This window comes from Hemitrygon akajei, chromosome 4 (genome assembly GCF_048418815.1).
Source record: "Hemitrygon akajei chromosome 4, sHemAka1.3, whole genome shotgun sequence".
Classification (NCBI taxonomy): domain Eukaryota; kingdom Metazoa; phylum Chordata; class Chondrichthyes; order Myliobatiformes; family Dasyatidae; genus Hemitrygon; species Hemitrygon akajei.
The window spans coordinates 163,527,616-163,553,157 of NC_133127.1; the positions used below are offsets into that span (position 1 = coordinate 163,527,616).

Sequence of the window (25,542 nt, forward strand, 5' to 3'; positions counted from 1 at the left end):
TGAAACACAGCACACAATAAGACAAACAACCAATGTGCAAATGACACCAAACTATGCAAATACAAAAAGAAAGAATTACAATCAAAGTAATAATAATAACAAATAAAAATCAATAAATATTGACAATATGAGATGAAGAATCCTTGAAAGTGAGTCCATAGGTTGTGGGAGCAGTTCAGTGTTGGGGTGAGTGAAGTTGAGTAAGTTATCTCCTCCAATTTAAGAGTCTGATGGATGAAGGGTAATGACTATTCCTAAACCTGGTGATGTGGGTCGCAAGGCTCTTGTACCTCTTTCCTGATGGCATTCAGTGAATAAAGAAAATGTTTGGCATATCTCAATGGAGGTAAAACATTATCCATATAAATGTCTGCTTGATTTATTTAACCAGCTGTGTAAACAAGATAATAGCTGTTCTGCAAACCAGCTTTATTTCTGTAATAATCTATATGCAAATTTATCAAATTAATTTGGAAGTAAAATGATGCAAAATCAGTCAGACTTCTTTCATTCAGAAAGTTGCTTATGTCCTAAGTAGAACTAAATTAATTTAAGTGAGACAGAAATAATGTTGCTGAATGCTATTTTAGATATGCCTAATAATTGTCAAAGTAGTCTTTAGATCACATATAACATGTTGTGTGCTATCTTGAAATAGCTTACCTCTTAAAAGCAATAAATAAGAAGATGAAAATGTGTAGCATGTTATCAAATGTGGAGTAAGAAAGAGATCCAATGTTTCAGTTCGATGGCATTTCAACTTGCTTAGGAGAAATGTAGGTCAACAAGCAAAGTAAAATAGAAAAATAGATATGTAATTTGTATAGTCTAAAATTCAGAGCTGTTTTTAACATAACATTAATCATCCATCGAGGGAAAAGATATTTGAAGATCAAGACCCCAGGCTTGGCACAAAATATATGGTCTATCTGGTAGCAGTGATCCCTATCCTCCAATGTACTCCTGGTCTACAGGGTCTCAAGCATTTCAGGGCACTGAAAAATACTACTACTGCGAAAACAAAAGAGTGTAGGACTTTCACAGTAAATGGTAGGGCCCTGGGGAGTGCTGTTAAACAGAGGGATCTAGGAGTACATATGTTACAAGGGCATTGGAAGCGAACCCAGGTGTAGGACACCAACACATAGGTAGCGTTAACAGAAGTGTGTTTATTAATAGTTGCAAGGAAGGCTGGGAAGTGAGATTAGGCTGAGGGGAGCCAAGGAGTGAGCGAAGCTGGACCAGAGATCGAATCTGGGTCTCTACAGTAAGACTCTGGTGTTTAGTGGCGGGACTTATGCAGAGCTGGAATGTGGACCAGGGGATGAGCGTGGCCGGGAAAGAACAGAAGGCGGAATGCTCTACTCCTATTAACACAGGGGGAAATTAACACAGGCAACCGGCGCGGGAACAGAACTTAAAATATAGCACACACAATTCGTATCTTGACTCGGAGTAGCGGTAAACGGCCGGCAATACTCAGCTGGACACGAGATGACAAAACCAAACAACGACAGACAGTTCGTATCTTGACATGGAGTAGCACATGAAGTGGCAAATGGCTGGCAACCACTTAGCTGGACATGAAGACGACAAAACCAGACAACAACAGACAATTTGTATCTTGACTCGGAGTAGCGGCAAACTGCCGGCAATTATTTAGCTGGACACGAAGAGACAGAATTCGCAAAGAAACCCTAGGCACTGAAGCAATTTAGAATCCACCATTCTTGGCGGCCCAGAACGTGCATTACCACACTGGCTGAGGTGACAGTCCCGCCCTGAGTAGATATAAGCCGGAGTTTATATGCTGCCGGTTCGGATGAGAATCAGGTTCCTCAATCAAGGAGCCTGGTAAAACACGGGGAAAAGGGAATTAAAAGAAAATGAGGCGTCCACGGACCGGACCGTGACAACATGGTTCCCTGAAAAGGCGTCACAGGTAGACAGTGTGGTGATGAAGGCTTTTGGCTCACTGCCTTTATCAGTCAAGACATTAAGTATAGAAGTTGTACAAGACATTGCTGAGGTGGCATTAGGAATATTATGTTCAATTTTGGTCACCTTGCTACAAGAAAGATGCCATTAAGCTGGGAAGGGTGCAGAGGAGATTTACAAACATGCTGCTGGGACTTGAGGAATTGAGTTATGAACAGAGGGATTTTTTTCACTGAAACATAGCAGAATTATGGTCAAGATGGAGTTGCACTGCAGTCTCTCAAGATTGTGGCTCAGACTTAGTTGTTCTTTTAAGATCATAGAGATGGTTTTGGAGTAGAAAGGGGAGTTAGGGATCAGGTTAGTGTCTAGGCACAGGACTGTGAGTAAGTTAGAAGTCAGATTAGGATTCAGTGACAGAGATGTGGAGAAGATGGAGGTCATGACTCTACTCTGCACTCCGTGTTTGTAGTCCAGCAATGTGGACATGGGGACGTAGGTTATCTGGCATCTGCTCCTCTCTTGAAGGCCAGCATGGTCAGGTGATGAAGGACATCAGTTTTATCCAGGTCACTGGATCCCAGGATCAGATATTTGGGTGAGCAGGAGACACAAGGAGACTCAAAGTTCAAAGCAGGAGCTCAGGGTCCTGTCATTGGCTAGTTCAGGGTCAATATCAAAGATCGAAGTCCAAAGGTTGTTTAGAAGTCTGGAAGTTGAAACCCGATGTTCGAACCCTGGAGTGTGGAGGCAGAGGATTGTCCATGTATGTGGCAGGGAGAAATATTTTGTTATTTTGTTGCTTGTTGTGTCTGTTTTGTTGTGCTCTGTGTTGTTCTGCTGAGCACTCTGTGCAAGGTATGTTGGTGCTGGAATGTGTTATGACACTTGTGGGCTAACTGTAGCACACCCTTAGGTGTGCTGGTTGTTAACACAAATAATGTTTCACTGTATGTTTCTATGTACATGTGATAAATAAATCTGAATCCGAATGAGGATTGATCTTACAGAGGTATATAAAATAATGAGGGTGAATGTGCAGTCATTTTCTCAGGGTTGGGGAAATTAAGAAACAGATGGTATTGGTTCAAGGTGAAAGAGAAGAGGAGTTGCCAGAGGAAGGGGTTGTTGCAGAAACTGACAGGTTTAAAGGGATTTGGCCAAATGTAAGCAAATGGAACTAGTTTAGATGGGAGTCTTGGTGTTATGGACAAATTGGCCCCCAGGGCCTGTTTCTGTGCTCTATGTCTTTATGATTGTATGGTGTTTCTACAAAATTGTACAAATTACAAATTTCCTGAAAGGGTGAGCTGACCAACATAGTTCTCTCCCAGGTCAACACCTTCAGCATTAAAACTTGTTAATACAGTCAGCCATATTAGACAGGCTACATCATTTCTCTCCTTACCTTGTCAGGCCACATCTGACCTGAACTGCAAACCTAAATAATTCTTAATGAAAAGTAAAAAAAAACTTTAGAAGCTGGTAATCTCAAATACAAACAGAAAACTGAAACAAAGCCCACCAAGGTCATCAACATCTGGGAAAGAGTAACAACTAATGATTCAGGTCTAGGACACCCCAACAGAACCACCCTGATGAGGCCACACAGTTGCAGCAAATTTACCTGTGAGCCCAGAAGGCAGCACTCACAGCCTTCTGCAGTAACTAGAAATGGACAGTAAGTGCAAGCTTTGTCACTGATAATCTGCATTCGAAAAATCAAAGTTAGAATGAGAATCGGGTTTATTATCACTGACATATGTAAGGAAATTTGTTGTTTTGCTGCAGCAGTACTTTCCAATTATATAAAAATATTGTAAGTTACAATAATAAATAAATAGAACAAAAAGACAGCAAAATAATGAGCTACTGTTCATGGACCACTCAGAAATCTGATGGTGGAGGGGAAGAAGCTGATCCTAAATGTAGAGTGTGCATCTTCAAGCTCTTAATCTTCCTCCCTGATGGTAGTAATGAGAAGAGGGCAAGTCTTGGATGGCGAAGGTCCCAATAATGGATGACACCTTCTTGAGGTGCTGCCTTTTGAAGATGTCCTCGATGGTGGGGAGGCGATTGCCCATGATGGAGCTTGCTGAGTCTACAACCCTTTGCAGCTTTTTCCAGTCCTATGCACTGGAGCCTCCATATTTGTGATGCAACCAGTCAGAATGCTCTCCATAGTATATCTGTAGAAACTTGCTAGAGCCTTTGGTGACATACCACATCTCCTCAAACTCGTAATGAAGTATACCCACTGGCATGCTTTCTTCACGATTGCATCAATATTTTCAACCCAGGATAGATCCTCTGAGATATTGACACGCAGGAACCTGATGCTGCTCACGCTTTCCACTGTTGGCCCCTTGATGAGGACAGATGTGTGATCTCCCAACTTCCCCTTCTTGAAATCCACAAGAAATTCCTTGGTCTCACTGGCATTGAGTGCACATACTTCACCGCAATGAATTTCACCTCTTCTACAGATCCACACATGATGGCAGACCTAATAAGGCCAAATTCTAAAATCAATAAATAAAATAAACTATAGATTCACAACCTTTGATTCAGTGGACTTGGAATTCCAAGGAGCTACTTGAGCAGGGGTTACCATGTGTACAAGCACACAGTGTTATTTTGGAGTTAGTTTTCCAGGTGAAGTGCCTTAAGCAAGGGAATTGTGAAGTAACCATATTTTATCTGCTAATGTATAATTTATATAGATATATTGATGTAAAATATAATTGTCATTGAATGCAGTGTGTAGGCCCGATTGCTCAGACTCTTGAGGGCGCTGTTATGCTTTGGTTTGTAGATTAGCCGTGACCCGCTGGTGGCGGGTTACTGAAATCGTGGACGCTCTCCATACTAATTGCTGTTTCAACACTGCTTGTTGCCGGAGATGCTTACAGATAGTTGTCTGCCGCTGGCTGTACGTGCACAGTTCGCCGTTGTCCTCCGTAAGTGCCGCCTTTGGTGCAAAACAGCTGAACGGATGTATATAATAAAGGAAATCGCAGAGACTGAGCGACTGTAATCCATTTTTATGAAACATCAGGAGGCTGGAATGCATTGCTGCAGTTTTAAGGAATCAAACTTCAGCTGATTTATTGGGCCCCAGGATGTGGCTGTTAGCACCGAGGCCTGAGTCCAGCCTCCGAGGGTGGGTTTGAGACTTGGGCATTTCCCACTCCCACCCCCACCCCTCTCTCTTGTTCGGGGCCTGAAAACCAAAGCAATGGAGAAAACGGGTTAAACGAGGACATCAGCATGACCCTGGTCCAGTTTATGGTGTTAGTCGCACCATTGACTGCGCCCGGTGCAGTGTTACTGTAATCGCTGGTTAACAGTATTGGAAACCCTTCAACTGTGGTTCCTGCCCCAAATGTTAAATAATCTTCAGTTGATGAAATATTGCGAACATTTTTGTTTTATAACGTGAATGCATATTATAGAGTTTAGTAAGAGCTAAAGGTGAAACAATAACTGTTTTGCTGGGCGCTTTATAAACTTAGTTTTTAAGCGGTTTTTTTAAGTAACAAGTAGATTTTGAGGTCATTATTTACATTTGAATTCCATTAAGTCATATCTGCCTTCAGATCGACATGAAGCACGGTATCACTGAAAAAAATTGAAATACATTTGTAGAAGTGAGTTTCTTGTAATACTTTTGGGAATTAAAAATTTGCACAATCGGCATCAAACTCGCCATTTGCAATCAACAATCTCACACAATGTACCGATGTTTTGCCACTCTGCCCCTATTCGATTCAGTTTGGTAGTGCACTGTAAGCGTAACTTGGTCCACAGCTGGTCTCTGAACTCTTTTAGAGTGTTATGTACTTGTAGGAGTGATTGAATCTACTGTCTATTAAGAAGTTTGTGGGCCACAAGACACACACAACTTTTAATGCATGATTTTTATTGCTATATTTGAGCGATTGGGTACCAAGATGCAGTGAAAAGCTTGTCTTGCATACTGTTTATACAGATCGAATCATTACACAGCACATTGAGCTAGAATAAAGGTCCATGGGAGAAGGGAGAAGAGAGGATGCCTGGGTTGGAGGTTGTCTTTGATTCAGCTGGCTGCTTTACTGAGACAGTGAGAAATATAAAGAGTCCATGAAGGGGAGCCTGGTTCCTGTGATGTGCACACAGCTCTGCAGTTTCTTGCTGTCACACACACAGCAGTTGCCATACCAAGCTGTTATACATTCAGACAATGTTTTCTGTGGTGCATTGATAAAAATTGGTAGGAGTCAATGGGGTCATGCCAAATTTCTGTAGCCTCCTGAGGAAGTAGAGGTGTTAGTGAATTTTCTTGGCTGTGACATTAATGTGGTTGGACCAGGACAGGCTATTGGTGATGTCCACACCTAGCAACGTGAAGCTCTCAACCTCAACATCAGTGCTGTAGACAGCAGAATGTGCTGAAGTCAATGATCAGCCTTTGGTCAAGGGAAAGGTTCTTGTCATGATACATGTCCCTAAGCTCTCCATCTCCTTCCTGTACTTCCACTCATCGTTATTTAAGTTGTGGCCCACCACAGTGGTATCAAGTGTGGATGGACTTGGAGCACAGTCTTGCTACGCAGTAATGAGTGCACAGGGAGTGGAATAGGGGCTGAGGACCCAACCTTGTGGAGCATCAGTGTTGAAAATAATCGTAGTGGAGATATTGGTGCCTATCCTTACTGATTGCAGTCTTTTGGTTGGAAAGCCAAGGAGCCAATTGCAGAGGGAGATATTAACTCCCAGGATCTGGAGTCGGGTGATGATTTTGCTTGGAATAATAGTATTGAAAGCGGGACTGTAGTCAATAAAAAAACATGATACTTTGCAGATGAGGTATAGGAGTTTCCTATATGGATGTGAAATCTGTTTCCCACTCTTGTTTTATCTTTCTTGCATTTGAATGGCATAATCAAAACAAAATGAAGGAAATATTAAATCTTAGGGGTATTTAGTGCAGCCTCAGGGCCTGTATTGTGCAGAAGTGTTCTACAGGGAGATCACAATACACCATGTGTGTTAGTCATGGTAGCTGAGTAAAGTCTGTTTCAATAGGTATATAGATCCTCTAATAGATAGACAGGTCCTCCTTAGGTTATTTCACTCTCCACCAGTGTGTTATTAATTCTCCTGACATTAGAGAGCACTGTGCACTTGACCCTTATATTAGGCCATGACATGTTTCTGCCAAAAGCTACATCTGACATGGTTCTTCTCACCAAAGCATAAAAGAGGATTATGTAGCATTTCTCCACCCGCTTTATTGAAACAGTCCAATTATTAATAAACTTGACCAAAGAGGAAATTAATAATATGGGCCATAGCAGGGTGAAAAATTACATCTGTGAGTTAAAGAAAGAAGTTTGCATTTACAGTATATAATGCATTTCATAACTTAAAATGCTATGAGGCACCTTGCAACCAAAGAAGTATAACAACTAGAGAAACCCTAACTGTATGTATTTCCTGCTTTAATGGTTTTCCTAACTTATAAAACTTTATGGTTGGTCTTCTAAATGATGGAAGAAGCATCTTACTGTAATTTTATGGAACACTGTTTTGATCAGAGGAACTAAAATGACTGCTGTTCTGTGATGAAACTATAATATAAATTAAACTAGTTTGCCAAATATTTTGTGTCCATTTTACAGAGGAATTAATTGTTTTTAATACACTTTTGAATATGATCATTAAAAAGAAACATATTTGGAAATTTGTGAGCATAATTGTTAATTTTGAGGGAAGCCAAACAATTCTAAGAGGAGATATAAACAATAAGTTAAAAAGTGGGTGTATGTTTTAAAATAGCCTTTATAATTAATTTATAAATAAGGTAAAATGAAATTTTGGGGTAATTTCAGGAATTTTTTTCAACAAAAATTGCAAAATGTTGAAATGATCTGAACCATATCATCTGAACAAGTCTGGAGAATGGATGCTGATTCTATTTAGCAAAGTCATATGTGGAATAAACATTGAGTAACAATGAGATTTTAATTGAATGAAAGCCACCTGTGTTCTTTCTGGTTTTTAAAAATAATGCAAAAATATTTGTATAATATGTCCTAAGTCCTTTGTTTTTGTCATACATATAAATAACTTGGATGATAATGTGGCAAACTGAATCAAAAAATTTGTAGAAGATTGGCAGTGTAGTGGACAGTGAGTAAGACTATTAAAGTTTGCATTGGGGTCTGGACCAGCTGGAAAAATGGTAGAAGATCCTTTGTGACTTCTCAACTGCCCCTCATTATCCTTAGAATAATATTTTACTTTTAAACAGAGAACCGGACATTATATGCTGTAGTATACAGCCTTCTTTTGTTGTTATAATTCTTATCTTCTAATAATAGAGGTAAAAACTAGCCAAGGCTTTGAAATATATGCATAAATTGTACACAATTCTCCTTCCTTTTGACATCTGCTCACTTTGTTCACCAACAAGCATTTGTAAAATTTCATGTAAACGTTATACCTTCTGTAACCTATCATCTGGTTTAAAATTGCTGCAGTTCTCTGTTTAGATTTACAGATTTGGCTGTCACTTATTAATGCAGTTTCAGTTGTATTCTGGTGGCTTTATTTATTTGCATTTTCTACTGTGCATGCATAATGATTTCAAGGCAGAAATTTAAATCTTAGAGCTGTTAACAACTGAGTGGTGTCCTTCTGAGACTGTTATTTAAAGATTACCTTTCTCTCTACTAGCTTAAAAGACTGGAACATCACTTAAAATTAATGTTACTAGTTTTAACTCATTCTGTTTTAACAGTGTTTTGTAACACAGATTTATATTTCTACCATTGAAATATGTTTCACTGCCCTATTCTGACATTTGCTACTGTCTTTATTCACTTGACACTCTTATTACATGTCCAGCAGCTTTGATCAATCTATATCTTTAATTTACAATGAATCTGTGCTGTTCTATCATCAACACAGGAACTAAAATACTATGTTTAACTTTAGATCAATGTCGGGTATTCTATCCAGTTTCACTCTGCTCTGCTTCAATATAGTGGTTTAGCAGAATTATTTCAAAGGCAAGGTGTGCTCATTCTCTGGTATGGGTGGGAGATTTCCTTCTCCGAGGCATTTTATTGCACATATTTCAAAGTTCAAATTAAATTTATTATTAAATTATATACAACCCTGAGGTTAATTTTCTTGCAGGCATTCACAGTAAGAAAATTATTCTCAGGGTAGTATGTGGCATACAGTATTTTTAGAATGGTCCACTAATTTTACAGTCAACATTGTTGAGACTAGCCTTTAATATTTAAGTTCCATTATTTTTTATCTAATTACATTTAAATTCTCCAGCTACCGAAGTGGCACTTACACTCTTGGATTTCTTGTCCAGTAATTTAACCAATATATGTCCTTCAAAGATATGCTTCAGCTATTAAAGATCACAGGTGCTTGATTGACTTCACTGCAACCCAACAGAAATAGACCATTTTGAAAGCTTCTCCAGTTGGAGCTCATAAATCCAATTATTAAAGAAGGACAGGATGTTGGGAATATTATAGTAGATCAGGTAGGATCTTTGGAGAGAGAAAAACACATAGCATCTTTGGTTGATGACCTTTCATCACATGAAAGGCGGTCAAGCATGGTATTTTTCCTCATCTGCAGATCTTGCCTAGTTGAATATTTCCAAAATTCTTTTTTTTAAATTTCACATTTCCAGCGTTTGCAGAGACTTTCAATAACCTCAGTCAGACAGCTTTCACACTGAAGTAAAACACATTCAACAATATTACTATGTCAAATGACATGTGATTATAACTCTCCTAATAATATTTAAGTAAAATAATAATGGGAAAAGGCTGGGGAATCAGATTTCAAATTATTTTATTTTATTTAAGGATCATTTCCATAGCTCCTCATCTAATGTTTTAAAGTTTTATACAGTATAATGTTTTTACTTCAGGTACCATTTCCCACCATCTAATCCGGTAAATGTAATAATGTAATTTACTTTGTAAGCCCAATGTGGATTCTATTCTATATAACCTTTTTATTATTATTTTAGTGTTGTTTTCCAGTTTCACCTTGGCAATTGCAAAGGAACATGACACATCGCAGGTATGACCTCATTGCATATTAATGGCACATTTCCAAATATGCAAAACAATTAACAGATATAATTAAAGCATGACTATATTTATAAATTGTGCAAGGTTTGCTCTATCACATGTATTTGTCAATTTGATAATTGTAATTTTTCAGCTCTTACATATTAAAGGAATGAGAGTGCAATTATTTTTCTCCTAAACAGTGTTATAGTTTAGTCATATCTAATATCGTTTGGACAATTGGAGAAGTATACTCTGAAAAAATCTGTCATAACATTTAACAATTTTCCTTGAACCCCTGTATGCTACTATTCAGAAATAATTGTTTTCGGAGAGGTTGTATGTAGGTGTGCAGGAAAGTATATGTACAATATCATGAGTTTTGCAGAATGGCTGTTAACTGCTTAGTCATCAGCAACTTTTTGCATTAAACTATTTTGTACTCAACGTCAGTAAGACGAAAGAACTGATTGTGGACTTCAGGAAGGGTAAGATGAAGGAACATGACATACCGATCCTCAGAGAGAGATCAGAAGTGGAGAGTGAGCAGTTTCAAGTTCCTGGATGTTAAGGTCTCTGAGGATCTAACCTGGTCCCAACATATCGATGCAGTTAATAAAGAAGGCAAGACAGGCAACTCATTTGGAGTTTGAAGAGATTTGGTATGTCAACAGATGCACTCAAAAACTTCTATAGATGTACTGTGGAGAGCATTCTGACAGGCTGCATCACTGTCTGGTACGGAGGGGCTACTGCACAGGACCGAAAGAAGCTGCAGAGGGTTGTAACTTTAATTGGCTCCATCTTGGATACAAGCCTACAAAATAGCCAGGACATCTTCAAGGAGTGGTGTCTCAGAAAGGTAGCATCCAGTATTAAGGACATCCAGCACCCAGGGCATGCCCTTTTCTCATTGTTACCATCAGGTAGGAGATACAGAAGCCTGAAGGCACACACTCAGCGATTCAAGAACAGCTTCTACCCCTCTGCCATCTGATTCCTAAATGGACATTGAACCCATGAACACTACCTTAGTTTTTTAATACATATATTATTTCTGTTTTTTGCACAATTTTTAATCTATTCAATAAATGTATAGTGTAATTGATTTACTTATTATTTTTTTCTTCTATATTATATATTGCATGAACTGCTGCTGCTAAGTTAATAAATTTCACAACACATGCCGGTGATAATAAACCTGATTCTGATTCTGTACCAAACTGGTTGATGTTCAGCATGATTACTTTGAGTGAACTGTTCCTTCTGTGTGGAAAGGATCAATGATCTGTGATCATGGTAAATTCTAAACAAAAATCAAGTAGTGGAAATTGTATTAATTGAGTGCCCAAAATCTTTTTGTTGACAACATGAATTTATTTATTCTATCTTTAAGGTCAAGTCAAGTCATTTTTTATTGTCATTTCGACCATAACTGCTGGTACAGTACACAGTAAAAATGAGACAACATTTTTCAGGACCATGGTGCTACATGAAACAGTACAAAAACTACACTGAACTACGTAAAAACAACACAGAAAAAAAAAACTACACTAGACTACAGACCTACCCAGGACTGCATAAAGTGCACAAAACAGTGCAGGCATTACAATAAATAATAAACAAGACAATAGGCACAGTAAAGGGCAGTAAGTTGGTGTCAGTCCAGGCTCTGGATATTGAGGAGTCTGATAGCTTGGAGGAAGAAACTGTTACATAGTCTGGTCGTGAGAGCCCGAATGCTTTGGTGCCTTTTCCCAGATGGCAGGAGGGAGAAGAGTCTGTATGAGGGGTGCATGGGGTCCTTCATAATGCTGTTTGCTTTGCGGATGTACATGTAGTGTAAATGTCTGTAATGGCAGGAACAGAGACCTCGATGCTCTTCTCATCTGACCTCACTATCTGCTGCAGGTTCAAAGCAGTCAAATCTTTGAATTTTGCTAGTGCAATAGTCATTTTTTAGTTTGAATAATTTTGTCTGTATGGAAATTGGCTAAAAAAGAAATGGCCTGATATTTGAACATTTTGTTTTTTACTTTCATTATTAGGTCTATTGCTACACTTTGGGTTTGGTAATTAAGTTAAGTGCTGCTGAGCTGCATAAATAACTTACCCTATAGAAGCATCTCTTTTAAAACAGCAAGCACATATCAAAATAAAACAACCAAAATTGTGTCGAGGAACACACAAAAGAGCTGGAGGAACAGGCAGCAGTCAATATTTTGGATTATGATCCCTCACGAGGAACCAACCATCAGGCAGCATTCCCTCCATAGATGCTGCCTGACCACTGAGTTCATCCAGCTACTTTGTGCATTGCTCCATATTTCCAGTATCTACAGTCTCTTGTGTATTCAGGCAAAACTATAATAAATTTTCACTAATATCAATAATCTTCATCAGAAATGTAAAAATAAATGATGAAAAATTATGGAAGATGAATAATGATCAGTACAGGCATAATGGTGTCCTGTTCCTATTTTGAGGTGTGAAGGTAAAATCATTGTCAAGAATGTGTCAGTACTACCATATGCATAAAGTCAAAAGATAAGTAATTTAGGGGAAATATAGTACTACGCAAAAGGCTTCGACGCATATGTTTACCTAGGGTGCCAAGACCTTTGCACAGTGCTGCATTTGTCGATATGGAGCAGAGAGCGAGTTTGTAAATCTGGAGGGAGCAAAGGATGCTGAGACTGGCGAGGGTGGAGTGCCATGGGAAGGGTGTGGGACGGGTGGCAGGGAAAGAGTGCCAGAGATTGGGGGGGGGGGGGGGGGAGGTGGTGGTGGGGAGGGTGGTGCAGGTGCAGACACACCCAGCCCTGTGACACCAAGCAACTTGATTTCAAACAATTGGTTTATTGATCATTACAGAATATTTCTTTGGTGTTTCCCGCTCCTTCTACTCTCCCTTCCCCTTTTTCCCAACCATGATTCCCCTTTCCCTGCACCCTTCCCACTCTCAGTCCACAATAGAGAGAGATGTCAGAATCAGGTTTATCATCACTCACATATATTATGAGCTTTTCATGTGCAATACATAAAATTACATACATAAAATCCCCTTTTCTGCACAGAACTGTGCAAAAGTATAAGGTCCCCTCCTATATATATGTGTATAAGATTTTGCATGGTACTGTATTAATGATTGATTCTAGCTTTAATTTTGTTAATCTTGGTACTTGAAACACAAAAATGGTAGAAAAACTTGTGCTTTTGTAGTAAAATCTACAATCTATGCGCTTGTGTTCATTTTCAATATTTATAAAATTTGTTTTTCATAGGTTTCAGTGGACAGCAGCAAATCACGCAAGACATCTATCGGTAAGTTTTCAGATAACACGTTTCTAAATTTCTGGCACTCAGAAGAAGAATTTCATGATATTTAGCCACAGTATTTAGAATCTTTGATGTAGAATAAAAACAAGCTACATTGTTTTACAGTACCTACACATGCAAATCATGTTGTTCTGAATCAGAACACAGAGATGGCCATTTTCAATTGACTTATGCCATACTACAGGCGCAGCTGGATACATCACAATTCATCACTTTATCTTATAAAGTTATCTTATAGATATCCATCTAACAATGTTATTCCTTGTGCAAGTTAATTCCTCTAAATATTCTTTTAGAGATATGCAGGTGAAAATTATGTGACATTCCAATCTGTGTCACAATCCAAAGATGTTTCATAGTGTTGTCTGTTCTATAGCAAAGTGATTTAAAGGGGCACTACTCTAAAACAACTGTTGGTCATAGAAACAGCTACTGAGTCCCACTGTCACTTCAGCACTTGGAAACTTTTTAAAATAGGTAATTTGGTGGTTGGCATGTGTGCATTTTTTGAGTGGATGTTTTCCATAGAGGGGGGAGTCTAGGACCGGAGGGCACAGCCTCAGACTACAAGGATGTTCCTTTGTACTAAAAGATGAAAAGGAATTTCTTTAGCCAGATGGTGGTGAATCTGGAATTCATTGCCGTGGACGACTGTGGAGACCAAATCACTGGGTATATTTAAAGCAGAGGCTGATAAAATCTTTATTAGTCAAACGTTATTGGCAGAAGGCATGAGGTTGGGGTTGAGGGGAATAATAAATCACCCATGATAGAATGATGGAGCAGACTTGATGGACTGAATGGCCTAATTCTGCTCCAGTGTCTTGTGGTCTATGGTCTTATGGTATCTTCTGCTCAGTGGGAGAAGAGAGAATGTCCAGGGTGGGTGGAATCTTTGATTATGCCAGCTGCTTTACTGAGGTAGGGAAAGGTGTAGACAGAGTCCATGGAGGAGAGGCTGGTTTCCATGATGTGCTGAGCTGTGTTCACAACTCTGCAGTTTCTTGCAGTCATTCTCCCTTTGGCTCATATGGGAGAATGAGGAGGTGATAGATGGGAGCTACAGGGAGATGATTAACCCTAAGCTGCAGGAGACAGGTACCTGGGTGACTGTCAGGAGAGGGAAAGGGAGTAGGCAGCCAGTGCACAGTACCTCTGTGGCTATTCCCCTCAATAATAAGTATACTACTTTGGGTCCTGCTGGCTGGAGGGTGGTAACCTACTAGAGAGAAGTTGGAGCAAGCAGGTCTGTGGCACTGCATCTGCATCTGTGGCTCGGGGGGTGGGGGAGAAGAGGTGAGCTGTAGTGTTAGGGGATTCATTGATTTGGAGAACAGAAAGGAGGTTCTGTGGATAATTCCTGGATGGTTTGTTGCTTCCCAGGTGCCAGGGTCAGGGATATCTCAGATTGAGTCCACAACACTCTTAAATGGGAGGGTGAGCAGTCAGAGGTCGTGGTATATGTCGGTACCAATGACATGGATAGGATGGATGACCAAGTCCAGAAAAGCAAATTCAGGGAGTTAGGAGCTAAGTTAAAGGACAGGACCTCCAGGATTCTGATTTCAGGATTGCTGCTTATGCCACATGTTAGTGAGGCCAGCAGTAGGAAGATCATATAGTTCAACATATGGCTAAGGAGTTGGTGCAGAAAGGAGGGGTTCAGATGGATCATTGGGCTCTTTTATTGGGAAGATAGGACCTGTACAGAAGGGGGTTTGCATTGAAGTGGAGGTAGACTAATATCTGAGTGGGAAGGTTTGCTAGTGCTACACATTGGGGTTCATACTAGAGTTGCAGGGGTTTAGGAACCAGAGCACCAGAACTGATAGTGGAGAAACGTGTTGCTAAGCCTATATACAAGGTCAGGGTTCAAAAGGTAGAGCATGGTGGGACTAACGTTCTGAGCTTCATATATGCAAGAAGTATTGTCGGAAAGGTGCATGAGCTTACGTCATGGATCAGCATGTGGAATTATGACATTTTTAGCCATTAGTGAGACTTGGTTGTGGGAAGGACAGGACTAGCAGCTCAATATTGCCCGGTTCTGTTGTTCTAGATTTATTGAAGCAGGAGGGATTAAAGGGATGACATTTCTAGTCAGGGGAGATGTCATAGCTGTGCTCAGTAAGGACAGACTGGAGAGCTCATCTAGTGAACTATTAAAGGCAGAACTGAGGAATAAGAAATGTATGACCATGTTAATGGGATTACATTTTAGACCATGTATAGGGGAACACTTTGCATCTAGTGATCACAATGTTATTAGTTTCAAAGTGATGCAAAAGGATAGGTCTGGTCCTCGGCTTGAGATTTTAAATTGGAGAAAGGCAAATTTTGAAGGTATCAGAAAGGATCTTTCACGTGTGGATTGGGACAGGTTTTCTGGCAAATGTGTCCTTGCCCTTAGGAAGTGGGAGGCCTTCAAAAGTGAAAAATTGAGAGTTCAGAGTTTATATATTCCTATCAGAGTAAAAGGCAAGGATAACAGGTTCAGGGAACCTTGGTTTTTGAGAGGCGTTGAGACCCTGATTAAGGGAAAAAAAGAGGTGCATTGCAGGTACAGGTAGTCAAGAACAAATGAGGTACTTGAGTATAAGAAATACAAGATAACACTTAAGGAAATCAGGAGGGCTAAAGATGACTTGAGGTTGCTCTGGCAGACAAAGTGAAGGGGAATCATAAGGACTTCTACAGATATATTAAGTGCAAAAGGGTACCAGAGGACAAAATTGGTCCTCTGGAAGATCAGAGAGATAATATATGCATGGAGCCAAAAGAGGTTGGTGAGATCTTGATTGGATTTTTTGCATCTGTATTTACAATGGACATGGATACAGAGTCTATAGATTTGAAGCAATGCAGCAACAATTTCATGGACTCTATACAGGTTACAAGGGAAGAGGTGTAACCAGTCTTGAAGCAAATTAGGGTGGATAAATCCCCAGGACTTGACAATATGTTCCCTCAGACCCTGTGGGAGGCTAGTGCAGCAATTTCAGGGACCGAGCAGAGATATTTAAAACATCCTTGGCCATGGCTGAGATGCCAGAGGATTGGAGGATAGCTAATGCTGTTCTGTTGTTTAAGAAAGGCTGTAGGAATAAGCCAGGAAATTATAGGCTGATGAGCCTGACTTCAGTGTGAGAAAGTTATTGGAAGATATACACTATAAGTATTTGGATAGACAGGGACTGATCAGGGATAGTCAGCATGACTTTGTTTGTGATAAGTCGTATCTAACCAGTCTTACAGTGTTTTTTGAGGAAGCTACCAGCAAAGCTGATGAAGGCAAGGGAGTGGAAGTTGTCTACATGGTCTTTGACAAGGTCCCCCATGGGAGGTTAGTCAAGATGGTTCAGTTACTTGGCAATCAAGATGAGATAGTAAATTGGATTAGACATTGGCTTCACAGAAGAAGTCAGAGAGTGGTTGTAAATGTTTTCCTCTCTGACTGGAGGCCTGTGACTAATGGTGTGCAGTAGGGATCAGTGCTGAGTCCATTGTTGTTTGTCATCTGGTCCGTTGAGCCTGCTCTGCCATTCAATAAGATAATTGGTGATCTGACTACAGACTCATCTCCACCTACCTGCCTTTTCCCTATAACCCTACATTCTCCTACTATGCAAAAATCTATCCAACCTTGTCTTAAATATATTTACTGAGGTAGCCTCCACAACTTCATTGGGCAGAGAAATCCACAGATTCACCACTCTGTGGGAAAAGCAGTTCCTCCTCGTCCCTGTCCTAAATCCATGCCCCCGAATCTTGAGGCTACGTCCTCTAGTTCTAGTCTCACCTACCAGTGGAAACAACTTTCCTGCCTCTATCTTATCTATTCCTTTCATAATTTTATATATTTCTAAAAGATCTTCTGTCATTCTTCTGAATTCCACCGAGTACAGTCCCAAGAGACTCAATCTCTCCTCGTGGTCTAACCCCCCTCGTCTCTGGAATCAACCTGCTGAACCTCCTCTGCATCTCCTCCAAAGCCAGTATGTCCTTCCTCAAGTAAGGAGACCAGAACTGCACACAGACTCCCAGTACCCTGTACAGTTTCAGCATAACCTCTTTGCTCTTAAATTCAATCCCTCTAGCAATGAAGGCCAACATTCCATTTGCCTTCTTGATAGCCTGCTGCACTTGCAAACCAACCTTTTGTGACTCATACACAAGCACTCCCAAGTCCATTTGCACAGCAGCATGCTGCAATTTTTTACCATTCGAATAATAATCTGCTCTTTCATTTTACCTTCCGAAGTGGATGACCTTGCATTTACTAACATTGTACTCCATCTACCAGACCTTGCCCACTCACTTAACCTATATATATGTCTCTGCAGACTCTCCATATCTTGTGCACAATTTGCTTTTCTGCTCAATTTAGTATCATCAGCAAACTTAGATGCACTACACTTGGTCCCCTCTTCCAAATCGTTAATGTATATTGTGAACAGTTGCAGGCCCAGCATCGACCCCTGTTTGTTGAATTTGTATAAGATGTTGCAGAGGCATAATTTGGCATATTGTGTTCAGTTTTGGTCACCTACTTACAGGAAAGATCTAAATAAGATTGAAAGAGTGCAGAGAGGATTTACAGGGATGTTGCCGGGACTTGAGGTCCTGAGTTAAGGGGAAAGGTTGAATAGGTTTGAACTTTATCCCCTAGAATGTAGAAGATTGAGGGGAGATTTGATAGACTTATATAAAATTATGGGGGATACAGATAGGTAAAAGCAAGTAGGCTACTACCACTGAGGTTGGATGAGACAACAACTAGAGGTCGTAGGATAAGGATGAAAACTGAAATGTTTAAGGGGAACATGAGGGTGGTGAGAGTGTGGAATGAGCTGCCAGCCCAAATGGTAGATGTGGGGTCAATTTCAACATTTAACAGAAATTTGTCTAATTACATGGATGAAAGGGATATGAGGACTATGGTTCAGGTGCAGGTCGATGGGACTAGGCAGATTGGACCCAAACAGCCCCTTCGGCATAGACTACAGTAGATGGGCCGGAGGGGCTGTTTTTGTACTGTAGTGTTCAATTATTCTAAGACAGGCTATTGGTGATTTTCACTCATAGGAAATTGAAGCTCTCAACCCTTTCAACCACAGCACCATTGATGTAGAGAGGAACATGTGCATTGTCGCCTTTCCTGAGTTGGTCAATGAACGGTGCTTTTGTTTTGCTAAAGTTGAGGGAAAAGTTACTCAGTTACTTAGCTCTCTTTCTCCTTCTGCTACTCTGACTCATCATGATTGGAGATGCAGCCTGCTACAGCAGTATAAGTTAGAGCAGAACCGTAACTGTACAGTGTGTAGAGTAGGGGGCTGAGGATACATCCTTGTCGTGCACCAGTGTTCAGAATAATTGTGGCAGAGGTTTTGCTGCCTATCCCTATTGATTGCAGTCTGTTTGCCAGGATGTTAAGAATCCAGTTGCAGAGGGAGGTCCTGATTCCTGAGGTCCGATGTTTTGTGATGAGTTTGCTTGGAATTACAGTATTGAAGACGGAGCTGTATTTAATAAACATTAGGCTGAAGTAGGTGTCTTTATGGTCCAGATGTTCCAGAGATGAGTGTAAGAGCCAGGGTGATGGCATTCACCTTGAACTTGTGTTGGTGGTAAGCAAATTGTAGTGGGTTGAGATTGTTGGAAAGTTGGAGTTGATGTGTGCCATGACCAGCCTCTCAAAGCATTTCATGGTGGTAGGTCAAAGTCACTGAATGGTAGATGATGTGGCATGTGATCTGTTTTTCTTGGGTACTGGGATGATTGGAATTTGCTTAAAGTAGGAGGAAACCCTAGCCTGAAGCTGGTTTCAGAGATTGAAAGCTGGGAGAGGTTAAAAGTGTCTGCAAATACCCTTGCCACCCGATCCATAAAGGATCTAAGGACATGGCCAGGCCCTATGCTTTCCGCAGGTTCACTCTCTGGAAGGCTGATCGTACACCTGCGATTATGACTGTAGAGTCCGGTGTACTGGATCTGTCAGAGTGTGTGATGGCATACTTGTTCTCTACAATGTGAACGTGCATAGAATGCATTATGCTAATCTGGAAGGGTTGTGCTGTTGTTGGCATGCTGCCTGACTTTGTGATTCGTAATAATATGTAAGCCCTCCTACAGCTGATATCTGGACGGACTTGATTTTGGACTGGTACTGTCTCTTAACATCAATGATGGCTTTATGGAGACCCTATCTTGTTTTCTTATAAAGATCAGAGTTAGGTCACCTGATTTGTAAGCTGCAGACCTAGATTTCAGGACAGATTGTATCTGGACCTATGGCGAATAAATCTACCCCATCATATGCAGTGCTGTAAGATTAATGAGAGACCATGGCAATAGGGATCACAACTTGATACAATTCTGGGTACCGTTTGAGAGTGAGCAGCTTGAGTCCAATCTATTGTCTTTTACTTAAAAAAAAGGAAATACAAGGCAAGGTCAGTAGATGAAAAATGGCAGATGGTTAAGCGGCTCTTTCATAATACTTAGCCGAAATATATCCCAATCAGATAGAGAAATTTGATGAATATGGTCTGTGATTAACAAAATAAGGTCAAGGAAGATATTAAATTAAACAGTTATAGATAAAAATGGGGAAAAGGTTTTAGTACAGACTAGAAAGGCATAGGAGGGATAAAATTAATTATCACTGGCAAATAACATCAAATCAAACAACAAAAAATTCTGTGGATATTTAAAAAAAAAAAGGATGAAGGTAGCTAAGAGTGGTACTCCTGAGAAGTAAAACTAATGAATTACTAACAGGAAGCATGGAAACATCAGAGAAATCAATACTTTGCATCAGTTTTCATGTTGGAAGACACTGAACACATCCTAAAGACAACAGATGGCCTGGTTTCAAATGAAAGGAAGAACTTGTAACAATAGTAATCACAAAGAACAAACTATTGAAAAAAGTAATGGGGCTGAAGGTGAGCAAGTCATTAGAAGCAGGTGGTCTACATCCAAGGTTTTAAAGGCAGTGGAGCAATTAGTTGTAGATTTTCAAAACTCAGTGAAAGCTTTGGGAGAGCAGGATTAGAAAACTGTAAATATGGCACCATTGCTCAAAGCAAGCATAACGAATACATACTGATACTTAATCAGTCTGACAGTTTTATAATTGATAACTGATCATTCAAACTCCATTAAAATTTGAACATAATATGCGTGGAATTAAACAATTGCATTTATAGATACTATTATAGTTCTACTCCTCTAGCTATGCTTAAGAATGTGTCAAAGCTTTTGAGATCTATTTTGTAACTTCAAATCTTTCATATATGCTATATAAATGCACATTTCTTGAAATGTAACAATAACAAAAATTACCCAAAGATTTAAGACTGCATTAGATTTTAGTGATGAATATTTGTTAAGTGGTGAAGCTATATAGATTATATCATCAATCAAACTTTAATGATTTCATACTAGTTTTGTTAATTTGGTTTGAACTATGATAATGGATTCATTTATTATCCCACCCAACAAAGCAGCATTAGCTGATGACCTTCCAAAGTAATTACCGGTAATTGCTAACAAGAATATAGGAAATGTGATTACAATTATCGTTTGTGACAAAGCAAAATTTTCTTTTGTTGAATAAAATTGGATTTCTTGTTATCAATAATTAATGCACTGTATTAAATGACACTTTCTAAAGTTGTATATATGTCAGTAGCGGTGTTGGGGGAGATAAGTAGATCCATGGATATAATTAGTCATAAAAATATTGAACATTGTGTGCATAGTTATAAGCAGGAATCATGGTAATTCTTGAACTTTGAAGTTCTTGAGAACTTACATCAATTTAACAGAAAATTTGAGTTTCTGTAGAAGTTCTGAACATTTTCTGTCAGATTTGTACTTGGAATTTACTGACATTGTGTAAGGAAATGAAACAATTCCTTTTTACTTTTGCAATACCTTTGAAGTTGCAAAGAATCAGCCCCAAATTGTAGAGATTTGCAACCAGTAAGTTAATAATGCAAAACCAACATCTGTTTTCAATATTATTAATTGTAAAAATTTTACTGATTATTTAGTATAGTAATTACAAATTGCTAAATAACTGAAATTTACAATTACAACAGTGAAATTGTAGGATTAAGGTGAGAGGGGAAAGATTTAAAAGGGACCTGAGGGACAACTCCTTCATGTAGAGATTGGTATGTGAAAAGGGGTGCTGGAGAACATTTAAAATTATCTTTGACTGGTACATGGCTAGCTATGAGCCAAACCAGGCAAATGGGATCATCTTAGATTGGCATCTTGGCATGGATGAGTTGAGCTGAAGGGCCCTTTTCTGTGTTGTGTTGCTCTGTGACTCTGACTAAATGATTAACATGTTATTTTAGACTTTAGTGTAGAAAAAATTGACAGCCCAGCATCATCATCATTATGTGCCGTGTCATATGACATGGGCGATCATGGTCTTAACTATGACCATGATTGTTCTTGGCAAATTTTTTGATGGAAGTGGTTTGCCATCGCCGCCTTCTGGGTAGTTGTCTTTACAAGACGGATTGCCCCAGCCATTATCTATACTCTTCAGAGATTGTCTGCCTGTCGTCAGTGGTCGCATAACCAGGACTTGTGATAAGCACCAGCAGCTCATGTGATCATACTCTACCTGCTCCCATGGCTTCATGTGACCCCGAGCGGGGGAACGGGGGCTCAGCAGATGCTACACCTCGCCCAAGGATGACCTGCTGGCTAGCTGAGGGTAGGAGTGCCTTACACCTCTTTTGGGAGGGATGTACCTCCACCCCGCCACCCCATCCTGTCAGTTTAACAATGATTACTCCTTAAAATGACTTAGAATATACTGTGGGAAGTGGCAGAATTTAGCTACTGTTGAGGCTGTAAAAAATAACATTTTTACATTATCAATGCTGGCATAACTGTAGCAATCTTACTGTTTAATGAGTAGCTGAATCTTACAATATTGCCATTGTACAGAATAAATTGCCAGCGGACAATTGTCCATTGAAACGGATAGTCCTGTTTGTACAATTGTCCAATTACACAAGGTTCAAGAAGAATTTAATGGTTGACTGATTTGCTAGTGGTGGAGGTGAAATTGTCAGTTACACTTAAGAGATAACTAGCTGTAATAATGGTAGGGTGGTTAGGGAGTGACTTTAAACAAGAGTCCGTGTCCTACAAGATCTGATTCAGTTCTTTGATGAGGTCACAAAGATGATTGATGTGAGTAGAGCAGTAGATGTTGTCTAGATGACTTTTCAGAATGGTTTTAACTCAGTTCCTTATGATTCAGAAAAACAATATGTATGGGATCCACGATGACTTGGGAAATTGGATTCAGAATTGGCTTGTTCAGAGAAGACGGATGGTAATGGTGGGAGGGTATTATTGCAGTTGGAGGACAGAAGGTCCAGTCTCTCTTGTGAGCTGCTGCACTTTGAGAGGTAAAATGCAAGAGTTAAATATTTAATAAGTGGTGGGACCCTTGGGAGCAAGGGTCTTGCCACTTAGTATTTATTTTAAGAGGGGTCTTGGAGTCAAGGAAGAGCTTCCTGGAAGTGGCAACACAAGTGGATAGGGTGGTAAAGAAGGCTAATGGCAAGCTTGCCTTCATTGATAGGGGTGATGGGAGAATAAAAAGAGAGAACTTGTGTTACAACTGTATAAAACTTCTGTTAGGCCAAATTTGGGGTATCATGTAGTTCTGGTTGCCACATGAGTAGAAAGATATGGAGAGGATGCTGAAGAGTTTCAGCAAGATGACTGATAGGGACTGGCTGGACAAACTTGGATTGTTTTCTCTGGAGCATCAGAGGCTGAGGGGTTACCTGAATGATGTATGTAAAATTATGTATTGTATACATAGTGTAGGTATTCAGAGTCTTTTTTTCCCCGATCATGACTTTAATGTGAGCTGGGAAAAGTTTGAAGTTTATGTGGCAAGTATTTCCACACAGAGAGTGGAAGGTGTCTGGAACCTGCTGCCAGGGGAGATGGCGGAAGCACATACAACAGCAACTTTCAAAAATAATTTAGCAGGCACGTGAACAAGTAGGCAATGGTGAGATACAGACTACATGTGGGAATTCCATAATATTCTGGAGTTATGGAATTATGTGGAAGTTAGATGTTATTTTTAAAAAAGCAGTTTTCGAGTCTCAAGATGGCGCTCATGGAGTAAACCGCTTCTAGGCTTTGCTCCAAATCTTTTACGTCTTTTTAACCTACAAACACCCCTTAAACTTATTCTAAAGGGGCCTAAACATACAGAATTCTTCTTTTTAAACTATTTGAATTATTCTCAACTTGCTGAAATGTCTAAAGCAAAAGAACCGAAACAAACGAAAGAACCGATAACTTTAGAAACAGTTGTGAAGCTTATAGAAGTCAAATTTGAAGATCTGGAGAAAAAAATACTCGTAAAGTTTTTACAGTATGACGAACGTTTGAAATCACTCGAAGAAAAGTTCCTGACCCTTTCACTGGAATCACAAAAACAACAAGCAAGTATTTTGGCTCTTGAAGAAGCCGCTCTTAAGAAAGATCGTATAATCGAAAAAATACAAGAAGAGCAAACTTCGACGTTCCAACAGATGGATCGCTATAAAGTTAAAATTACTGATTTGGAAAATTGCTCTCGAAGACAAAATCTCCGGTTAATTGGGATCCCGGAAAAATTTGAAAGCGGTGATCTTACCGTTTTCTTCTCTAAATTTCTAGTGGATGTCCTGGGCTCAGAGGTACTGGATATTCCCCCGGTAATCGATCGGGTACATCGGGTATCACGATTTCAGGCGGATTCAAGACTGAAACCACGACACGTAATCCTCCGAATCCATTATCCTCATTTCAAAGAACGTTTGATTCGGGCAGCTCGTAAAAAAGACATGATAACCCATCAAAATTTCAAATTTCGCATTTTGGAGGATTATAGCCCAGAGGTCTTACGGGCTAGGCTAGCTTTTAGATCGGTTATGTCGAATTTTCACCAGAAAGGCTACAAGCAAGCGCTGCTATTTCCAGCACATTTGAGAGTCACTCTGCAGGATGGATCTTTCCGGCTGTTTAAATCGCCAACGGATGCTCAAGGTTTCCTGGAACAATGACATTCTATCGGGCTGACCAATGTAATCTAGCCTATAGATTTGGATCTGTTATAGATTGACGTTTGTTTTTTTTTTGATACGGTTTACATGTATTTCTTACATACGGTTAAAGCTCTTTTTTTTTTGCTGGGTTTATTCTGATTTTATATTTTTTCATATTATTAATCTATTAGCGTTGAAAATAACCTATTAGGGTTTTTTCTTCTTTTTTGCTTTTCTTTTTTTAAATCGATATACGCTCTCTTTTACACTTTTAACATTTGAATATTAAGATTGGGAAAAAAAATAAAATGGCGTTTCTTCTTCCCGACAGACTCCCGTGTTTGGAGCGTCATAACTGTTTTGATGTGTTTGAAAGTTTTAAACTTTCATTTATTGTTTTAATTCTTTTTTTTAACCCTTTTGTTTATATACATTTATAACACTAATTTTATATTTTAACTTTTGCTATATCAACCCTTTTTTATAATGTGGGTTGTTTGTATTTTTTTAAACTTTGTTGCGTTCGAGTTGCCGTCTTGAGACAAGGGGGTAATTTTAGTATTAGATCGCTCGCTTGCCTCTTTTTGGCTTTTTTCCTGGGGTTTTGAGGGTGGTGGGAGGGGGATTTTTCTTTTTTCTCTTTTTTTCGTTTGCTTTTTGCTTAGTTTTATTTCATGGGCTTATATGAAACTACAAAAATGGCTGCAGTGCTGTGACTTCCGGTTTCCCTTTGAACTTACTTACTTCTTCCGGGTTCATGAGTTAACTTTTCTTTCAAACTTATGTGTCAACTGTAATATATATTGTCAATATGGATAAGACTATTAACTTTGTTTCTTGGAATACTAATGGTTTAAATCATCCGATCAAACGGAAAAAAATATTCAAAGTATTCCATAGAATGAATGCTAATGTTATTTTTGTACAAGAGACTCATGTAAGGAAGGTGGATAGTCAGCGGTTGTTTAGGTTTTGGAAGGGCCAACAGTATCACTCAAATTCGCAAGCCAAAGTGAGAGGTGTTTCTATTTTTATAGACTCATCAACTGCTTTTATACATCATGAAACAATTTCAGATC

The 25,542-nt window shown here is 39.4% G+C and overlaps 1 protein-coding gene across 1 annotated transcript in view; it reads left to right on the forward strand.

Moving 5' to 3' along the window:
* Positions 1-4,768: 4,768 nt before the first annotated feature.
* The window catches only part of b3glcta (beta 3-glucosyltransferase a), a 185,844-nt gene continuing 165,070 nt past the window's right edge, over positions 4,769-25,542 (forward strand). Inside the window, exons 1-3 of the mRNA XM_073043851.1 lie at positions 4,769-4,898; positions 9,992-10,044; positions 13,319-13,358. Of these exons, the coding sequence (XP_072899952.1) occupies positions 4,841-4,898; positions 9,992-10,044; positions 13,319-13,358 (151 nt within the window). The 5' untranslated portion in view covers positions 4,769-4,840. The remainder of the gene's footprint in view (positions 4,899-9,991; positions 10,045-13,318; positions 13,359-25,542) is intronic.